The following is a 21,384-nucleotide window of genomic DNA, read 5'->3' as shown; positions in this document are numbered from 1 at the left end:
GCTGGTGTCTCGTAGGAGAATTATCATTGGGACCTTGCTCACTCTCTCTATACCCTCTACGGTGCTCGGGTCCATCAGCTCTCCAGCTAGAGAATAGCAGCAACTATTTATCAAGCCTGTGTTCAACCCCAAACTATCAAGGTGCCATGAAGAGACTGACCACTATGGCACAGAAGTCAAAATGGACGCCAGGCGCTCAAAGCAATGGGATGGCTCCAGCCAGTGGAACATTTTGCTTGGGCTTCAAGTAGCTACATCTCTTTCTGCTTTTCTCCTTTTGTAGCTTGCTTCATTTATCATGGGTGAGGATTCCATGCAGTTGCTCAAAGACACAGAAAACCTGGACTCACCTGCTGTGGGCAGTTCTGCCACCCACAGTGTGGCTATGCCTTGCTCCTCCCTCTCCCATATTTATTCCCAATTTCAGGTTCTTCACATTATCAAACTCATTTTCTTTCCAGCTTCTTTTCTCAGTTATTTCTTCCATGTCTGGAGCCCGTTAGTCTGACATTCCAGGGACTATTTGTATTGAGCTGCCTGGCTGGTCGTTCTTCCTTTGACCTTGGAGAATCCTACAGGCATTGCCAGTTGGCTCAAGTTGGGACCACTGCGATGGGTCCTGTACACCACCACACACCATCTCTATATTTTGAAACTTTTCTCAAAATATTTTTCTATATCTCATTAACTATAGGCTTCAAGGCAAATGTTTTTAGATCCCATGTGAAACTTTATCCTAAGCCTCACTTCTTTTACACACACCTAGGAATATACTTTTCCATTTTGGGGTAAAGAGAATGTTTAATCCATATTCAGTATTGAAAGAATCTCCAAATCAGGTGACTCAAACAATGCAATTTGTCAAGAACCTGGTTGTGTGATGAAGTGTGACTTTCAGTCTAGTGAACATACTTCTCAAAGCAGTGGAATATTTTCCTTTGAACAGAATTTTTATTTCCCTAGTTGGCACTTTGAACTACTTTTCATTTTATTTCATTTATTTATTTTTACCCTCAGATTACAGCATCTGTGGAAATTGCAAAGCTTGCTGCAAAACCTGCCCCAGTGGCTGGCACTGAAGAGATTTCTTCAGCTGGATGGAGCTCTCAGAAATGCGATAGCTCAGAATTTACATTTTGTCCAAGGTAAGCTAGCTTTGGTGTTATTTGTCCCTGACTCACTAAGAGTAAATGTGAAATTTATTGGAAAATGGACTTGAAACTGCCTGACATATTGTAAAGTTCGGAGATAACTTTGCTGGTGTCGTATGCATATTTATGCTTTACTCTGATGCCTTCTAGGGAATTTAAAATAGAGCACACCAAGGCTAAATAAACCATGAGGGCACAGTGAAGAGGGCATCCTTCTGTTTTCCTTAAGCCCATGCTGTGGCCTATGACAAGCAGCGTCCTAGGGCTGGGTTGACTTTCACATTCACAGCAGCATCTGTGGTTTTCAGGCTGGGAAGAGACCAGCGTGCATTGTGAATAAGCGAATCTTTTGTATTCTGTTCCTTCTGCTGCCTCCTCCCACCAATTCTTCTTGGTGTCCGGTAGGGAGAGCGTGTTCCCTCTGGGTTTGCAGAATGCCCTTCTTTGAACTTTCTTGACTATGGTGAGCATTATTCCTTCTTCCCTCTTCTGAGGAAGTTGGGTTTGGACTTTTGCCCAGATGGGCTGCAGCCTTTTCATTTTCTCAGGGAGGAAAGGGAAAAAGTGAGGGGGGATGTTACTTTAGAAATAAAAACTCATTCTCACTAGTCTTTGGAAAGGATATAATGATATTGCAATGACTCCTGTTTTCCTTTCTAAGGAAGAGAAGAAAATGTATAATAATAGGTTAAGTTTTTAAAAAAATCCATGTTTTCAGGATCCAGTTTATTGCTTCATGGCCATGTGTAAAAGTCAAGCTTACTTACCTTAGGTGAATAATAATCAATTTGTCTACTTTGCAGAAGTCCTCATTTGCCTGGAGACATCAGCTAATGATTTTAAATGGTTTGAACTTGACCAATTGAAACTGGAAAAGGATGTGTTCTTTTGGGAGCTGAAACAGGTAAAGCACGACAAAGAATTATAAATAAGCATTTTTAATAAAACATTCAAGAAGCTCATGCAATATTCAATTTTGCTCCTTTTGTGAATTGTGCTAGCTAAAAAAGGGAACAATATGCAGGTTTTTCAAAACTTTATGTTGTGTTTAAAATGTTTATCATCGCTTATTATATTTGCGGTTCTTGAGCCCATGGAGAGGGTATCTAAGCCTCTTTAAATGTTACTCCTTCCCACTCTTATTAATCTTTTAGATGTTGGCAAAGAATGCTGTCTGCCCGAATGGTCGTTTCTCTGAGAAGGAGGTCTTTTTGCCCCCTGGAAACTCCAGCATATGGGGTGGTCTCCAGGGACTGTTGTGCTATTGTAACTCCTCCAAGACCAGTGTTTTAAACAAGCTACTTGGTTCAGTAGAGGATGCTGTAAGTATTGTACCATCTTAGTTCTTCTAAGAGCACCAGCTTAAGATTAAATTCACCAAAGGTGCTAATATTTAACCTGGAGTTTTGATGAGGAAAGTTTTGCCATGAGCAAGTACACTTAAAGGAAGCTGGCTCTCTGAACTCCAGCTGCCCTTCAATGCTGGCCTTTCTGTCTGACTGAAAGGTTGTATGCCACCCGCCTGGCCAAAACCTACTTGAAATTCCTCAGACTTTCAAAACATACCACTTCTCCTTTTCTGGCTTCCTGGATCCTTGATCTGCTTCATTCTTGGCTGCACATGCTAAGAAAAGCAGAGGAGCCTCTCTGGTGGTTAGTCAATCTCAGCAAAACTGTGGCTTTGAGTGGTTACAGGCTTTAAAAGTCATGTTCCTCTCATGTAACTGCCCAGGAGAATGGGATACCCCTGTTCAGTGATCAAGTGGGACAGCAGAATATTGAACGATTTGTTTGGAAAGATTATTTTGTCAAGTTCCAGCCCTATTCTTCTTACTGAGAATTAAAATTACAATATTCATATTTTTAGAGGCCATTTTTCTCTCTCAGTATTACCTATTTTTTTATATCCTTATATACCATGAAAATAAAACCAGTGAAATAATGAAACTAGTGAAATATAAATGATGTCTCAGCAAAATGAAAATTGGGATAGTAATTGAATAGTGTGCATAATTCAATCACCGATTTCTTAGCATCTACTCTGTGCATGACGGTATGCTGAAGGGAGTACAAACATGAAGAAGACACTATCTTGGTAGAGAAGGGCAAACAACAATGAGAGCCTTGGAGCTCAGCATCTAGGAGTCTCCCCAAATAAGTCAATGAGCCTTAGATGAGGTGTAAGATTTGGAAGCAAAGAGAAGTCAGGAGAGGATGCTAAGCAGGCAGAAAATTGTATGTGAAGGGCTGGGCATGGTAGCTCATGCCTGTAGTCCCAGCACTTTGGGACGTCTAGGTGGGCAGATCGTTTGAGCTCAGGAGTTTAAGACCAACCTGGGCAACATAGCTAAACCCCATCTCTACAAAAACAAAAACAAAAATTAGCCAGATGTGGTGGCACATGCCTGTAATACCAGCTACTCAGGAGGCTGAGGTGGGAGAATTGCTCGAGCCCAGCAGGTCAAGGCTGCAGTGAGCCATGATCACACCATTGCACTCCAGCCTGGGTGACAATGTGAGACCCTATTAAAAAAATAAAGAAAAAAAATAAAGAAGAAAAGTGTATGTGAATGCATGCAGGCACAAAAAACATTACCTGTATGCAAATACCTTTCTTGCTACTGGATGTCAGCTCTTTCCTGGCAGAAATCCTATCACAAATTTCTTTTTATCTGTAAAGTCTAACTTGTAGTCTCATACAAGCAGGGAACTATGTATTTATAGGTTACATATACTTGAGATAGCCTTTTGGATGATGCCTAGGATACATATCACTAACAAATCACCCCAAAGCTCAGTGACCTAAAACAAAACACATTATTTTCTCTCTCTTCTGACTCTGGGTTGACCAGGCTCAGTGGGGTGGTTCTTCTGATGGTCTTACTGGGCATCATTCATGTAGCTGCAGTCAGATGGCCGTGAGGGCTGGAGTCTGGTTAGCTAGGACACTGAAACGAGGGCCTCTCATTTTCCTCTCAGACTCAAGATGTCTCTTCTCCAGGTAACCTCTCCATATGGCCTTTCAGCAGGGAGCCAGACTTCTGACATGGCTATCCAGGGATCCCACACACAAGCAAAAATAGGCAAGGAGGGAGAGTAGGAGCTGCCACTCCTCAGAGAAGGTAGAACTAGAACTGGCACAATTCACTTCTGCTGCATTCTATGGGTTTACATGAGCCAGATCTCAGCCTAGAGGAATTGTGGAAGGTGGTACTAAGAGTGAGACTCTCAGGGTGTCTGGTTCACAGGCTACTTGTTGCAACTAGCTAACACAGATAGCTATGATGCTGAGTCCCATCCTACTTTATTATTGGATTAAGTTTTATTTTTGGACTTATTAACCTGAACATGAGTAAAGATTCAAGTCTAGAACTATAACTTAGATAATTACCATGCCATAGGGCACGATCTTTGATGTACAGTTTGAGTGGACCCCTTGTTTAGTGATACAGGGTAAAGGCTGCGTCTCAAATACCCACATTTGAATTGCTTTATTTATTATAAGCAATATCTTCTTTTCTTGTTAAGGATCATATTTTGCAAGAGATCATTACTTCACACAAAAATATGTCAGTTTTAATACCTGAAGAATATTTGAACTGGCAGGAACTTGAGATGCAGCTGTCAGAAGCAAGCCTTTCCTGTACTCGGCTCTTCCTGCTTCTGGGAGCTGATCCCTCTCCTGAGAGTAATGTCTTTTCTAGTGACTGTAAGCACCAGCTTGTCTCCACAGTGTAAGTACATGTTTGGTGGGAAACTTATAAACAATTGGGACATCAGAATGATTTCAACTGCCCCTTCTACACAAATGGTAGATCAATATGGTAGATTATATTTTGAATACAAAGAGGTTCAATTTATTTTAAAAATATTAACCTACTGGTACTGTTGGAAAGCATCTAAAAACTGTAAAATATGAAAGAGTTCTCTTAATGTTTAACCACCGACTTAATCTTTCCTTAGAAATTGAGGATCCCTGGTAAGTCCAAGGTATGCATGTGATTGAAGTTCTTGTTTACTTAATTACTCAGAAATTGTGCACTAACTACAAATGGGAAGCTTCTCTTGGGAGCTGTAACTCTACAGAAAATTTGCCTTGTTTTTATTTTATGACTCTGTGAATTATATGTGTGATCAATTTCCATTTTCCTTGACTGCTAGGATGTTCTTGTCAAGTATGTCAAATAGGGAATATATATTTTCTCAATCTTTAAGTTCACTTCCTGTTACGGCCTTTAATTTTCCTCTTTTTTTGTCCTTCTTGATTTATTGTCTTATATTTTATGTATTCTCATAAATTGCTTTTCCTCAGTTTTCAAATTGAGGTAGAGGAGTTTGTAAACAAACTTAAAAAATTAGTAGAACTATGAAAGATTCTATTTCCTTACATAAGTGGACTGCCATGCATTTGCATATATTTGTTTTTAGAAAAATTTATAATGATCTGTCATCTGCAAGATCATTTTTAAATTTTAATTTTCTCTGGATTCTTTTTGACTGCAGGATATTTCATACACTTGAAAAAGCACAATTTTTCCTGGAACAAGCATATTATTGGAAAGCCTTCATAAAGTTTATCAGGAAGACTTGCGAAGTGGCCCAATATGTAAATATGCAAGAGAGTTTCCAGAACAGACTATTGGGTAAGTCAGTAGCCTAAACTATAGGAATGGGGGATGCTTTCCCCTTTTAGTGAGGTGACATAAGTTCCTGAGAGTCTATCCTATTTAACAAAGTGGGGCTTAAAATGGGTGACTCTCCAAGCACAATTTGGCATTGTGATTACTTCATATAATTTTTTCTCATCAATTATGACAAGGCTTACAAGAAGTCCTGGTTTGACTGAGCCATGTTGTTCCTGCAAAATTTATAATAGTGACTGCTTTTACTCTCAAGACTGTCCTGGTTAGGGTGATAAATACTTCTATATGCAGACTAGTCATGATCCTACTCACAAGAGTCCAGATTTTCTGTTGTGGCCCTTCTCACTTTACTTAGCATTGAGATTGATGCTCACACTGGGGACAACACCCCATGAACCTGTAGAAGAAAACATAAACTGGTTTTCTCTATACACACACTCAACACTTCCAACACTGCTGTGACCATATGTGTGGATTTGTTCCACAACAAGCAATTCTCCACTTCTCCATTGACACTAACTGAGTGTCCTACAATTCAATTCAATTCTTGCACTATCTACCTGGAATTCGCATCAAATCCTGCAGGTTAAGGGCTCAGTCCCACAAGATTGCCCCTACTTCAGACGCCAACCCCAAGTCCAGGCTCCCCTTCTCACTTCTGATCAATTGGGTATAAATCAGGATTCCCATGAGCCCCTCGTTGTGTTCAATAATTTGCTGGTACAAGTCATAGAATGCAGAAAAACAGCTTACTTCCTAGGTTACTGGTTTATTAAGCAGATATAATTTAGGAAGAGTAGATGGAAGAAATGCATAGGGTGAGGTATGTGGAGGCATGGAGCTTCTATGCCCTCTCCAGGCCTACCACCCTCCCAGCACCTCCATGTCCTCATCAACCTACGAGCACTCTGAACACTGTCCTTTTGGGTTTTTATGGAAGTTTCCTTATGTAGGCATGATATATTAAATCATTGGACATTAGTGATTGACTCAACCTCCATCCCTCTCTCCCCTACCTAGAGGTTAGAAGGAAGGTAAGGGAATGGGAGGAGGGAGAACCTGAAAGTTCCAACCTTCTAATTACAGGGTTGGTTCCCCTGACAATCAGCTCCCATTCTGAGGCTATCCAGCAGCCTGTAGTCACCAGTCATTCATTAGCATACAAAAAGACACCGCTTCCTGTATTCCAAGGGTCTTAGGAGCTACGCGCCTGCCAGGAAACAATGGCCTAGACCAAATATATATATATTTTTTATTATGTTAACAGCTCACCTCTTTCCTTGTCAGCGTCGTAAAACCAAAAATTCCCTAAAATGTAAATATTATAAATTCATAACTGTGTGATTCACAGGGAGTCCTCCTGTTCCCCAGAGACCTACTTTTTGGAAAGATGCCAGCATGGTAAAACTTGCACTTCTGACCTCTGCGTTTTCACTCTAGAGCTGGTTGTCTATTTCCATCTCTCCTTGGGAATTATCTTCTGCCCTGGTTTTCCAGCATGCCATGACACTGTTCCATCACAGTGGGGTTATCAGCTTCTCCTTAGAAAGCCTGCATCTTGGATGTCAGGGACTTGGAGCAGGAAATGGGAGTTTCTCATTCCTTTTCTGTGGCCATAACGACCTCGTCTTTTCTTATTTCATGCTGTTTTTTAAACTGCTACTTTTAGAGCCTGCCAGAGATACTCCCTCTGTAGCTCTCAGTATCAAATCCACATATGGTAAGATGGGCCTTTGCATTTTCTGCAGATTACACTATAAAACTCTTCTGTATAGCAGCAGTATTGGGTTGATGGTAACTTCTCCAATGAGTTGGCCATGTTCTTCTGGGTTAAGTACTCATCCTACACTTTAACTTTCTCCTATACTACCTGTCCTCGTTATCACTTATTCTTGCCCACTTCTGACTCTTTCCAAAAACAGGCTACAAAGAGTGATATGCAATAGTGGCCGAAGGCTTGTGGTTCAGAAGTCTCAATGATACTGATAAATGCTAATATTTATTGTGCTTTCTATGATTATCTTGTTCAATCCTCATTCAACCTGTGAGATAGGTAACATTATGATTTCATTTTCAGATGAGAAAATTGAGGCTCAGAAAGATTTTATTCCTAGCATAGGTCTCAAAAGTATTAAGCATCAAAGTCAAGAACACAAATCCAGGAAGTCTCACTCTGGATCCTGTAAGCTTAACCACTCTTCTTTCTTTGGACAGATGCTTGCTGGGGGCTGACCTCTGTGAAAAGGCGTGCTCTATCACAGAAATATAACTAGTCTTATTAAGAAATGGAATTTTAAAAATTATTTTTACTAAATATGTTTATTATTTTATTAATTTATTTTTTATCCTTATTATTTTCTTCTAGTAAATTTAGTGTGATTGTTGTTCTTTTTCTTGTTCTTGACTTTCAGATTTTCTTATTTTCTAATAGGTACTTTTAAGACAATAAATTTTCCTCTATGCCGAGCTCTAGGTATATTTCACACATTTTAATATGTCGTTCAACTGCCTTCTGGCATGTAAGAGACGTCAGTTGGTAATCTTATAAAAGCTCCATTGTATGTTATGAGTCGTTTTTCTTTTGCTGCTTTTAAGATTCTCACTTTGTCTTTGACTTTCGATAGTTTCATTATAAGGTGCCTTCGTATGGGTCTCTTTGGGTTTATGCTACTTGAAGTTTTTAACTTCTTGCATTTGTATATCCATTTAGTTTTCAAATGTGGGGTGTTTTCAGCCATTAATTCTTTAAATACACTCTCTGCCCCTTTCTCTTTTTCTCTTCTTCTGCATGTGTATATTGGTTGGCTTGATGGTATCTCATAAATTTCTTGGGCTGCGTTCATTTTTGTTTCTTTGCTCCTCTGATTTGATTGTTTCACATGGCCCATCTTTAAGTTTGCAGATTCTTTCTTTTGCCTGAATTTCTAAATTCAGTTATTCTATTTTTTAGCTCCAGAATTTCTGTTGGGTTCTTTGTAAATACAGCCATGCATCACTTAATAATGTGGATGCATTCTGAGAAATGCATTGTTAGGCAATTTTGCCATTGTTCAAACATCATAGAGTATATTTACACAAACCTAGATGGTATAGCTTACTACATAACCGGAGTATACGGTTAGCCTATTGTTCCTAGACCACAAACATATACAGGTTATTCTACTGAATACTGTAGGCAATTGTAACATGATAGTAAGCATTTGTGTATTTAAACATATATAACTTAAAAAGGTAAGGTAAAAATATAGTATTATAATCTTACGGGACCAAACATCGTCATGTGGTATATGACTGTATTCTCTCTCTTTGCTAATATTCCACTTTGTTTGTAAACCATTTTCTAGATTTAGTTTTGTGTTTTTCACTGTGTTTTCTTTGAGTTCATTGGCCATATTTAAGGTACTTGTTTTAATTTATTATCAAGTAAGTCAGAGGCCTGCATTTCTTTAGCGGACAATCTCTGGAGATTTATCTTGTTCCTTTGAATCATTCATGTTACTCTGTTTTATTTTGGTATGTCTTGATATGTTCTCTTGAGATTTGGACACTTGAAAAAAATTTCCACTTGCCCCAGCTTTTGTAGAATGGCTTTGTGCAGGGGAAGACCTTCATTGCCCAAACTGTTTTAAAGGCTGAGGGTCTTTTAAATCTTTTCTGAGGATGTGTATTCCCTAAGCCTAAATGTGTGTTTTTATTCCACTTCCCTGCATACATAGTATCTGCTTTAAAACGTATTAATTTATTCAGTCTCCTGGTTCATCTCAAAAGCCCTGGATGTTTATTGTATTCCTAGGTCCATAATTGATTACTCCTAGCCACCTACAGGTCTGCAGACTCCCTGCAGCTCTAACATGCCACAGTGACTGACTGCTGCTTTCAGTGGCCTCCAACCTGGCATCCAAACTATGCCACTTTTCTCATCTGTGCTCTACATCAGGCAAGACAGAAACCAGTCACTTCGGCAGCCCCTAGGCAAGCCAAATATTGCCAGCAAGTTCTATTTTTTCCCTTGTATACTGAGGGAGGAACTTGGAATTGATATACATCTTTCTGACAGTGGCATATTGTGCCATGAAGGGGATGAAGAGTGAATGAGAAAAATGTCACAAAATTTCACAATGAGTGTGACATTTTCTTGGATTATTAGGGATTTACTTGGTTGTTGCATCTTCTTAACTGATTTCTAGTGCAATGGTGCAATCTCACCTCACTGCAACCTCTGCTTCCAGGCTCAAGCGATTCTCCTCCCGAGTAGCTGGGACTACAGGTGCATGCCACAGCACCTGGCTAATTTGTATTTCTTGTACAAATGGGGTTTCGCCACGTTGCCCAGGCTGGTCCCAAACTCCTCAGCTCAAGTGATCCACCTGCCTCAGCCTCCCGAAGTGCTGGGATTACAGGCATGAGCTACAGCACCTGGAATATTTCTTCATATTTATCCATCTTGAGGACTTAAGATGTGTGGACTTATATATTTATTGTCTTTGAACAATGCCATATTACTATTTCTTTAAATATTTCTTTTACCTCAATTTCTTTTTTTTTCTTATTAGGACTCTACTTACATGGGTGTGTCTGTGTGTGCGTTCGTTTGTGTGTTCCAAATGTTTCTTCTTTTTTCTGTATTGTTCCTCCTGTTTTCTTTAGCCTCTGTGCCTCAGTCTGGGTGGTTTTTCTCTGATTTATTTTCTAGTTGAGAAATTCTCTCTGCAGAATGTATTTAATTAAGCTTACTCCTTTAATTCTTAATTTCAGTTATTATATGTTCTAGAATTTTCATTTTATTTTATAGGTTTTACTAAATATTTTCTGCCCGATAACTTCAATAAGTTTATTTTCTGGGTGTCAGTATCTACTGTATGCTTTTCCTTTTTTTTTCCCCAATTCCTATTGTTTTTTATACAACTTTTTTTCTTTTAAGAGGTAGAGTCTCACTCTATTGCCCAGGGTGGAATGCAGTGGTACAACCATAGCTCACTGTAGCCTCGAATTATGAGGCTCAAGTGATCCTTTTGTCTCAGTCTCCCAAGTAGCTATGACAACAGGCTTATACCACCATTTGCAGCTAATTTTTTAATTTTAATTTTTGTTGAGATAGGGTCTTGCTATATTGTCCAGGCTAATCTTGAACTCCTGGCCTTAAGAGATTCTCCTGCCTTGGACACCCAAAGCACTCTACATACGTCTTTTTATTAAATGCATTTCAGACATTATATGTAGATAGTGCGACACTCTGCTTGATTTTTTTTTTCCTCCAGAGGTGCTTTAGTTTTGTTTCTGACAGGCAGTGAGAGTGGACGCATATCGCTTTAATTCAGTCAGGAATTAAACTATTTTTGAGCATGCTATGAAACTTTGTGAGAGCTCGATTGTTTCTTGTCTTCTTTTACTACTGGGGTGTAGCCTTCTGGGGGTATCAACCTAAATTTGTGGTGTTTACTAAAGGCAATTTTTCCTTAGCTGTCTGTGAATTTCAGTTTCTTTCCTAGTCTTGTGAGACTTTTGAAAGTTCTTATTTTCTTAGCCTCTCTTCCCTCATTTTTGTTTTGGAAACAATTGCCCACAGTGGAAAAGTAGCTTCAAATGTTGCACTTCATCTCTCCTGTCTTCCGTCTTCTGTAATGTTGGCACACAAATTCCCAGTGCCTCAGTAGCTCGCTGATGCCTTAAAAATCATTAAAAATATTGTTCTCACTTTTCTGGATGTTTTTAGTTGAAGAGTTGGACTACAACAATCGAGTTTGCTACATACAGAAATTTTTTTTCAATTTAGAATTCAAAGCTGTCATGTCACTAACCTCTGAGTGAGAAAGGCTGTGCCTGCGACTCAGTAGTTCAGCCTTGAGAAACTTTCTCAGCATGAGTAGTGTTGTGGTAAAGAGCTTGAATGCTGAGGTCAGACTAATTAGTTTCTAATCTTGGCTTTGCAACAGATTAGCCATGTGATTTGGTGGCAAATTACCTCAGTTTCTTTATCTATAAATAAGTTTCATAATATTAAAGGAATTGATACTTAAGACAGTATGTGATGATCCCATCACCCAGGTAGTGAACATAGTACCCAATAGTTAGTTTTTCAACCCTTGCCCACCCCTCTTTCCCTAATCTTTAGCTCCCAATTTCTATTGTTGCCACTTTTATATTCATATATACACCATATTTAGCTCCCACTTATAAGTGGGAACATGTGGTATTTGATTTTCTGTTCCTGAATTAATTTGCTGAGAATAGTGGCCCCCAGCTACATCCATGTTACTGCAAAGGACATGATTTCAATCTTTTTTATGGCTGTATAGTGTTTCATGGGAGTATATGTACCACCTTTTGTTTATCCAATCAATTCTTGATGGACATCTAGGTGGATTCCATGACTTTGCTGTTGCGAATAGTACTGTGATGAACATATGTGTGCATGTGTCTTTGTGGTAGAATGATATACATTCCTTTGGGTGTATACACAGCAATGGGACCGCTGGGTCCAATAGTAATTCTGTTTTCAGCTCTTTAAGAAATTGCCTCATTGTTTTCCACAATGTTGAACTAATTTACTTTCCCTCCAACAGTGTATAAGTGTTCCTGTTTCTCCACAACCTCACCAGCATCTGTTACTTTTTGACTTTTTAATGATAGCCATTCTGACTGCAGTGAGAGATGGTATCTCAGTGGTTTTGATTTGCATATCTGTAATGCAGTGGAGTATTTTTTCATATACTTATTGGCCACGTGCATGTCATCTTCTAAAAAGTGTCTGTTCATGTCTTTGCCTACTTTTTAATAGGGTTGTTTATTTTTTGCTTGTTGGTTTTTTAAATTCCTTATAGATTCCGGATATTAAACCTTTGTTGGATGTGTAGTTTGCAAATATTTTCTCCCATTCTGTGGGATGTCTGTTTACTCTCTTGATAGTTTCTTTTGCTGTGCAGAAGCTCTTTAGTTTAATTGGGTCCTATTTGTCAATTTTTTGTTGTTGTTGCGATAACTCTGATATCTTCATCTTGAAATCTTTTCCTGTTCCCATGTGCAGAATGATATTGCCTAGGTTATCTTCCGGGATATTGATAGTTTTAGGTTTAACATTTAAATCGTTAATCCATCTTGAGTTGATTTTTTTATATGAGGTGAGAGAGGGATCCAGCTTCAATCTTCTGCACATAGCAAGCCAGTTATTCCAGCACCATTTATTGATTAAGGAATCCTTTCCCTATTGCTAGTTTTTGTCAACTTTGTCAAAGATCGATGGTTTTAGGTGTGTGGCCTTATTTCTGGGTTCTGGGCTGTCTATTCTGTTCCATTGGTATATGTGTTTTATGTTTTATTTTTATTATTTTACCAGTACCATGTTGTTTTGGTTCCTGTAGCCATGTAGTATAGTTTGGCAGTTGGTAATGTAATCCCTACAGCATTGCTCTTTTGCTTACAATTGCCTTGGCTATTCGGGCACTTTTTTGATTCCATATGAATTTTAAAATAGTTTTTTCAAATTCTATAAAGAATGTCATTGGTAGTTTGATAAGAATAACATTGAATCAGTGAATTGCTTTGGGCAATCTTAATAATATTGATTCTTCTTATCCATGAACATGGGATGTTTTTCCATTTGTTTGTATCATCTGTGATTTCTTTGAGCAGTGTTTTTTAATTCTCATTGAGGAGATCTTTCACCTTCCTGGTTAGCTGTTTTCCTAGGTATTTTATTCTTTTTGTGGCTATTGTGAATGTGATTGTGTTCTTGATTTGGTTTTCATCTTGGATGTTGTTGGTTTGTACATTGATTTTGTATTCTGAAACTTTGCTGAAGTTGCTTATCAGATCTAGGGGCTTTGGGGCAGACTATGGGATTTTCTAGGTATAGAATTGTATCATCTTGCAAACAAGGATAAAACTATCCCTGTTTGGAGACTTCCTCTCTTCCTGTTTGGCTGCCTTTTATTTCTTTCTCTTGACAGATTTCTCTGGCTAGGACTTTCTGTATGATGGTGAATAGGAGTGGTGAGAGTGGGCATCCTTGTCCTGTTACAGTTCTAAAGGTAAATTCTTCTAGCTCTTTCCCACTTAGTATGATTTTGGCTGTGTGTTTTTCATCGATGGGCTGTTATTACTTTGAGGTATGTTCCTTCAATGTCTAGTTTGTTAAGGGTTTTTAAAATGAAGGGATGTTGAATTTTATCAATAGGCTTTTCTGCATCTATTGAGATGATCATGTGGTTTTTGTTTTTAGTTCTGTTTATGTGATAAATCACATTTACTGATTTGTATATGTTGGACCAAACTTTCAACCCTGGGATAGAGCCTATTTGATTGTAGTGGATTAGCTTTCTGATGTGTTGCTGATTTGGTTTGATAGTGTGTTGTTGAGGATTTGTGCGTCTATGTTCATCAAGCATACTGGCCTGAAATTTTTGTTGTTGTTGTTGTTGTGTCTCTGCCAGGGTTTGGTATCAGGATGATGCTAGGCTCACAGAATGAGTTTGGGAGGGGTCCCTCCTCTGCAATTTTTTGGAGTAGTTTCAGTAGGGATGGTATTAGTTCTTCTTTATATATTTGGTAGAATTCACCTGTTGTTTATTTATTTTTTTTTGAGACAGGATTTCACTGTGTTGCCCAGGCTGGAGTGAAATGATGCAATCGAGGCTCACTGCACCCTCGACCTCCCAGGGTCAAGCAACCCTCCTGCCTCAACCTCCCTAGTATCTAGAACTACAGGCATGTGCCACCATGCCCAGCTTATTTTTAAATTTTTTGTAGAGACAGAGTCCTGCTGTGCTGCTCAGGCTGGTCTTGAACTCCTGGACTCAAGTAATCCTTCTGCCTTGGCCTCCCAAAGTGCTGGGACTACAGGTGTGAACTACTATGCCTGACCTTTTTGGTAGTCTTTTAAATTACTGATTCAATTTCAGAACTCATATTGATCTGTTCAGGGATCCAGTTTCTTCCTGATTTGATCTTGGCAAGTAGTATGTTTCCAGGAATTCATTCATTTCTTTTAGTTTATGTAGTTTGTTTGCATAGAGGTGTTTGTAATAGTCTTTGAGGCTTTTTTAAAAAAATTCTTTGGGGTCAGTGGTAATGTCCCCTTTTTCATTTCTGATTGTTTATTGAGATCTTGTCTCTTTTTTTCTTTATTAGCCTAGCTAACAGTCTATCAATCTTTTTTATTCTTTCAAGAAACCAAGCTCTGCATCACTGATCTTTTGTATGTTTTTTTTTGTGTGTGTGTCTTAATTTTCCTTAGTTTAGCTCTGATTTTGGTTATTTCTTGTTTTCCGCTAGCTTGCTTGCAGAAACCATGCGCAGAAGGGGTTGGTTTGCTCTTTTCTAGTTCCTGTAGGTGTGATGTTAGGTTATGAATTTTATATCTTTCTAAATTTTTGATGTGGGTGTTTAGTGCTATAAACTTCCCTCTTCACACTGCTTTAGCTATGTCCCAGAGATTCTTTGTTGTATCTTTGTTCTCATTACTTTTCTAAGAATTTTATATTTCTGCCTTAATTTTATTGTTACCTATAAGTCATGCAGAAGCAGGTTGTTTAATTACCATGTAATTGTGTAGTTTTGAGCAATTTTCTTGGCATTAGTTTCTATTTTTATTATGCTGTGGTCTGATAGTGTGTTTGGTGTGACTTTTTTTTTTTTTTAATTTGCTGAGGATTGTTTTATGGTTAATAATGTGGTTGATTTTAGAGTATGTGCCATGTGCACGTGAGAAGATTGTGTTTTCTGTTATTTTCTGGTAGAGAGTTCTGTAGAAGTCTGTTAGGCCCATTTTGTCAAGTGTCAAGTTCAAGTCCCAAATATTTTTGTTAGTTTTCTGTCTTGATCTAATATTGTCAGTGGGGTGTTGAATTCTCCTTCTATTATTGTGTGGTTATGTACATTTCATTGTAGGTCTCTATGAACTCATTTTATGAATCTGGATGCTCCTGTGTTGGATGCATATGTATGTAGGATAGCTAGGTCTCCTTGTTGGATTGAACCTTTACCATTATGTAATGCCCTTCTTTGTCTTTTTAAATTATTGTTGGTTTAAAGTTTGTTTTGTCTAAAGCAAACTATAGCAAGGCCTGCTTTTTTCTGCTTTACATTTGCTTGGTAGATTTTTCTTCATTCCTTTTCTTTCAGCTTATGGGTGTCATTGCATGTGAGATGGGTCTCTTGAAGACATGTACAGTGTCTTACTTCTTTAACCAACTTTCACTTTGTGTCTTTTAATTGGAGCATGCATAGTTTTAGCCTGTTTACGTTCAAGGTTAATATTCATATGTACAGATATGATTCTGATATCATGTTGTTAGTTGGTTACTGTGCAGACTTGATTGTGTGGTTTCTTTATAGTGTTAATGATCTATATACTTAAGTGTTTTTTTTGTGGTGCCCAGTAACTGTCTTTCATTTCCATATTTAGCACTCCCTTAAGTATTTCTTTTGAGGCAGGTCTTATGGTATTGAATTCCCTTAGCATTTGCTTGTCCCAAAAGGATCTTATTTCTCCTTGTGCGTAAGAGCTCTGTTATTCTTTCCTCAGCTTGGTCTATTCTGCTGTGAATACTTGCAATTGTATTATGAAATTCTTATAGTGTGTTTTTCAGCTCTGTGAGATCATTTCTATTCTTTCTTGTAATGACCATTTCATTTTTCAGCTCCTGTATCATTTCCTTATGTTCCTTAGATTTCTTGGATTCAGTTGCAACTTTCTCCTATATCTAAATGATCTTTGTTCTTATCTGTATTTCTGAAGTGTGGCATTTCAGCCATTTCAGCCTGGTTAAGAGCACTTGCTGGGGAACTAGAGCAGTCATGTGGAGGAAAGAAGACAATCTGACTTTTTGAGTTGCCAGAGTTTTTATTATGGTTGTTTCTCATTTGTGTCAGCTGATGTTTCTTTAACTGTGGTGTAATTTGAATACAGTCAGTTGACTCCTTTTCTGGATATTTTAGAGGAAAGAGGCTTTGTGCAGGGTCTTTATTTGTAGTTGATGATAGTTCTGTTTTAAATTCTTTGAGAAATCTCCAAACTGTTTTAAACTGTGGCTAAACTAATTTACATTCCTCCAGCAGTGTATACCTTTACCATCTTACCAATGTAGTTTTATCATATTTTTGTTAATTCAATGCTGCAGGCTTAGATTGCTATGTCTATGTTAATAGTGTTCATTTCTTAATTTTGTGGGGAACCAGGTTCACATATTCTTTCTTGAACACTGTTCTATATTTCTTGAGTTAATAATTGTCTCATGATTTTCATTTGACAGTTTTCTATGCATTAATCACCAGTTTAACCCATACTTGTCAAACCTGTACAATATTAATATGGTAAAAATGTTAGATGATCTATAAGTGTATAAATGTCTTCTTTTATTTTTCCTGTTGGCTTAATGCTCTATGGTCTTCATGCTCCATTTGTAGTTTTGTGGTCCCCTAGAGCCAGGGGTCGCTCTCTGGTGATTCTTTTACTTATATCCCTGAAGAGTCCCTACTCTGCTTTTCTGTGTTGGAACTTGTTTCCTGGATTCTATGTTTTATCTCTCTTGGTTTATACTCTTGTTTTAGAGAAGCATATCTTCCAGCAACTTTTTCAGAGAACACTTTGTAGGTAAGTGATTTTTCGAGCTTGTATGTCTTAAAATGTCTTTTTTTTTAACTCTCAAATTTGATTGGTAATTTAGTTGGGCATAAAAACATCAATTTGAAATTAGTTTGCCTCATGTACCATGGTATATTAATCCAGTATGCCAATATATTGACTCTCTCAGTCTGAAATTTTTAGGCTGAGCTGATAGCTTTTAGCTGTGAGCAACCCTGTCTATTTACTCCAGTATGTCTGACAAGTATTTTTATTTATTTATGTCCTGTCTTCAAAAAGTTTGGGAAGAAATTTGTTTATAGTGTTCTTGTTGATAAACTCCTTAGATAAAATTTCTAATTTTTTAAATGTAGCTTCCCCACCCCCTTTTCCTTCTCACTGATAAACTTTAGGTTTCTTTTTTAGTCCAAATATTCTGAGATTGTATGAAGACTTAAGTTAGTATGATACTTAAAAATAAACATTTTGGAAAATGTTTTTGGATTATTTCTTTGGTAATTTCAAACCCTGCCTTGTTTTTTTCTTTCTAGAACTCCTGTTAGCCATCAGTTGAAACCCCTGTATGAATTCCTAACTTTATAATCTTTTAGGATATTTTTTCTTCTACTTTCTGGGCTATTTTCTCCATTTTATTTAAAATACTTCTTTAAAGATTTTTTAAATCATACTTTTAATTTTTGAGAACTTTTTCTTATTCTAAATATGTTCATTAAAATAGTTTTTTTGCTCTTGTTGCATCTTCTTTTATCACATTGAGACACTTCTTTATTTTAAAGTTTATGTAAGCATTTTCGATTCCTACTGGTTTTAATTTTTTTCTTTTGTGTGATCTGTCTTTTATGTGTAAACTTTCCCCAGTTTGTAATGATTCTAGGCTGTTCATTCATATTTAAAAATGAGGCACTAAAATGGTGATGGAAAGTGCCATGTCAAAGGGGGTGGCTTGTAAAGTGGAAGACATCACTCTAGGATAATCGGGCAGTAAGCCAACCTCCCATAAGATGATTCTGAGTTATTGGCATAGTTGCACATCTTTTCTTTTAGGTAGTTCAATTTCTCCAAAGCTTACAAAATAGAATTATTCAAATACCTGCTAACAACACACAGATGGAAAGGAATAGACCTGACTGCCAGCATTATGGAAATAAACAAAAAATGAGGTGATGAAAATATCACTGTTCAAAAATAACAGGTTAAATTAATCCCCACTATTTCCAGTAATGTTGTTACATCCATACCATCAATTGTGTCTATTACTGGAAGCTCTGTATCAGTCTGGTTTTATTTCTTCAGACTAGTCAATCTCTAGCTTTCTACTGAGATAGGAGAGGAGTGGATGCCTGGCTGGGGTGATGGAGATAGTGTGTTAGAATTTATTCTTGCTCATAATTTTATCTAAACCCATCTGCATATTTTTAGTTCCACCTCTCATGCTTATAGTCAGATGCTTATACCTCTAAGTCATGAGACTTTGGGGGATTCTGTGAAGGAAATTAACTTTACCCTCTTTTGATTTCTTCTTGAAGTTTAAGCTTAAACTTTTCCTTCGCTGCTATGCCATGTACTCCTTGTCTATTTGCTTTCTTCCTTCTAACTCTTTCTCATCTGCAGTTGTTTCCTTTTCCATTCATTTTATCTATGTGGTTATACATTTTTATATTATCTACTCTCATTTCAGTGGTGTTTTGGCTCTACTTTTCACTGGATATTCCACAGCTTGATAGGGGAGTCCTAAGAAAGTCCAAGCTGGTGGGAATTACAGACACATTTAGAGGTGTATGTCAGCATAGAGGTCTGGTGTACAGAGCAGATAACAATTTGAGTTGTTTGAACCAGAACTTGTGGAATCAGTGGAATTTGACAGCTAGCAACTGAAAGAAGAGTGTTCAAATACTTGCTTGATATAGTCTCCTCATGGACATCAGACACATAAATCTTTCCATGTTGAACTTTGAAATATTATAGCTTTGAGTAAATGAATGTATCATAAAAATTTTTCATCATGATATACAGACACAGGTAAGGTGAGATGAATAATAACTGAAGTAAATTAATAGACTACGTGTTCTCTTTTGCTTATGTTGCATGTATTGTGCACATCTGATTTGCTTACATCTTTGCTACTCAAAGTGTGATCCCTGGACCACAGTATCAACATCATCTGGATCTTGTTAGATATGTAGAATTGTGGCCCCATCTCAGACCTACTGAATCAGAGTACGCATTTTAAGAAGATGCCTAGATGACTTTTAAGCACAGGAAAGTTTGAGAAGCACTGGCTGTTGTTATGCATTCATCATTAGGTTATACATTCTTTATTTCCTCCTTTTCCTATTAGAACAAAACAAAACAACTGTACATGATAAGTATATGGTATAATAGAAACATCATTTATTCTAGTCAATACATTATCTTATGGTTACTTAAATTTATGGAGTGCAGTTTTATGATGTAGATAAAGCATGAACTGTTTGGTGTTTTGGCGTGGGTTTTGGAAGCAGATGGACTTGGTAGCAAACATTGCATCTGACACAGATTCTTAATTACTTTTATCCTTGGTAAAATAAAAATTTATATAGTTTTCTTTACTGAGTTCTTATGAAGATTAAATAAAATGATGTTTCTAAAATGCTTAGCACAGTATTGTAGGCACATGCAATTAATATTAGTACCCTTTTCTTCCTCACTGAAATGAGTGTCAAAATTTTGAGGCATTACAACCAATGGCCAGGGAATTTGATATGGAAGATTTTATTTATGTATTTTGTTTAAAAAATTATTTGATACTGTTGAGTTTTTTAAATTTTTTAATTTTTATGGATACATAGTAGGCATGTATATTTGTGAGTAACATGAGATATTTTCATACAGGCATGCAATGTGTAGTAATCACATCAATGTTGACATATACATATATCCATAAAACTGTCATCACAATTAAGACAGTGAAAGTCTTCATCACTCCCAAAAGCTGCTTCTCTATTGTCAATTCTGGCTTCCTGCCCTGTCACCAGGCTACCATTGCTCTGCTTTCTGTCACTGTATTTGAGTTTTCATTTTGTAGAGATTTTTATAAATGGAAATATGCAGTATATACTTTTTTGTCTAACATTTTACTTAGTATAATTAATTAGCATTAATTAGTGTGAGATTCATTCATGTTGTAGTGTGTTCATTCCTTTTCTCATCCATTATATGGATGTATCACAGTTTGTCAATCCATTCACACAATTCACAATTTGGTTGCTGACTCCTTCTGGCTTTACAAGTAAAGCTGCTGTGAACATTCATGGACAAGTCTCGTTTGGAAATATACTTTCTTTTCCTTAAAATTGAAATAATTTGATTATGTGGGAGTTGTATGCTTAGCCTTTTACAAAATTCACAAACTGTTTTTTAAAGTCATTGTACCCTTTTAGACTCCCATTGGCAGTGCATGAGAGTTAAAATACCTCCACTTCCTTACCAACACTTGGTATGATTAGTCTTTTAAATTTTAATCATTCTAATAGGTGTGTAGTGGTATGCTATTATGGATTTAATTCGTTTATATGAGTAATAATTTTGAACAGCTATCTTTTCATGGACTTATATGCCATCTGTATTTTTGTTCATAAATTGTATATTCAAATCTTTCCCACTTTTTAAATTGAGTTATTTGTTTATTATTTAGTTTATAATTTTCCTATATATACAGGATACAAACTCTTTATCAGACATACGCTTTGCAAATATTTCCTCCTGGCCTGTGAGCTGTCTTTTCATTCTTCTTAACAAAGTAATCCAGGAGCAACGTTTTAATTTTGATGATTTTTTTTTTTTTGTTTTTGTTTTCTTAATAGATCCTGCTTTTGGTGGTGTAGCTAAGAAACCTTTGCTAACTCACAAGGTTGCAAAGATTTTTGCCTATATATTTTTTCTATAAGTTTAATAGATTTATGTCCTAAATTTAGGTCTATAATTCATTTTGTGTTAATTTTTTATGTGGTGTAGGCATATACTGAAGTTT

At 37.1% G+C, this 21,384-nt stretch overlaps 1 protein-coding gene across 1 annotated transcript in view; it reads left to right on the top strand.

Moving 5' to 3' along the window:
* Positions 1–21,384, top strand: part of ABCA13 (ATP binding cassette subfamily A member 13) — a 492,269-nt gene that overhangs the window by 70,739 nt on the left and 400,146 nt on the right. The window contains exons 11-15 of the mRNA XM_054496702.2: positions 1,018–1,145; positions 1,955–2,055; positions 2,306–2,473; positions 4,680–4,885; positions 5,655–5,794. Of these exons, the coding sequence (XP_054352677.1) occupies positions 1,018–1,145; positions 1,955–2,055; positions 2,306–2,473; positions 4,680–4,885; positions 5,655–5,794 (743 nt within the window). The remainder of the gene's footprint in view (positions 1–1,017; positions 1,146–1,954; positions 2,056–2,305; positions 2,474–4,679; positions 4,886–5,654; positions 5,795–21,384) is intronic.

Source organism: Pongo pygmaeus, chromosome 6 (assembly GCF_028885625.2).
Source record: "Pongo pygmaeus isolate AG05252 chromosome 6, NHGRI_mPonPyg2-v2.0_pri, whole genome shotgun sequence".
Taxonomy (NCBI): domain Eukaryota; kingdom Metazoa; phylum Chordata; class Mammalia; order Primates; family Hominidae; genus Pongo; species Pongo pygmaeus.
Note: the sequence above shows the minus strand (reverse complement) of the source record. Positions and strands in the feature narration are given on the sequence as shown.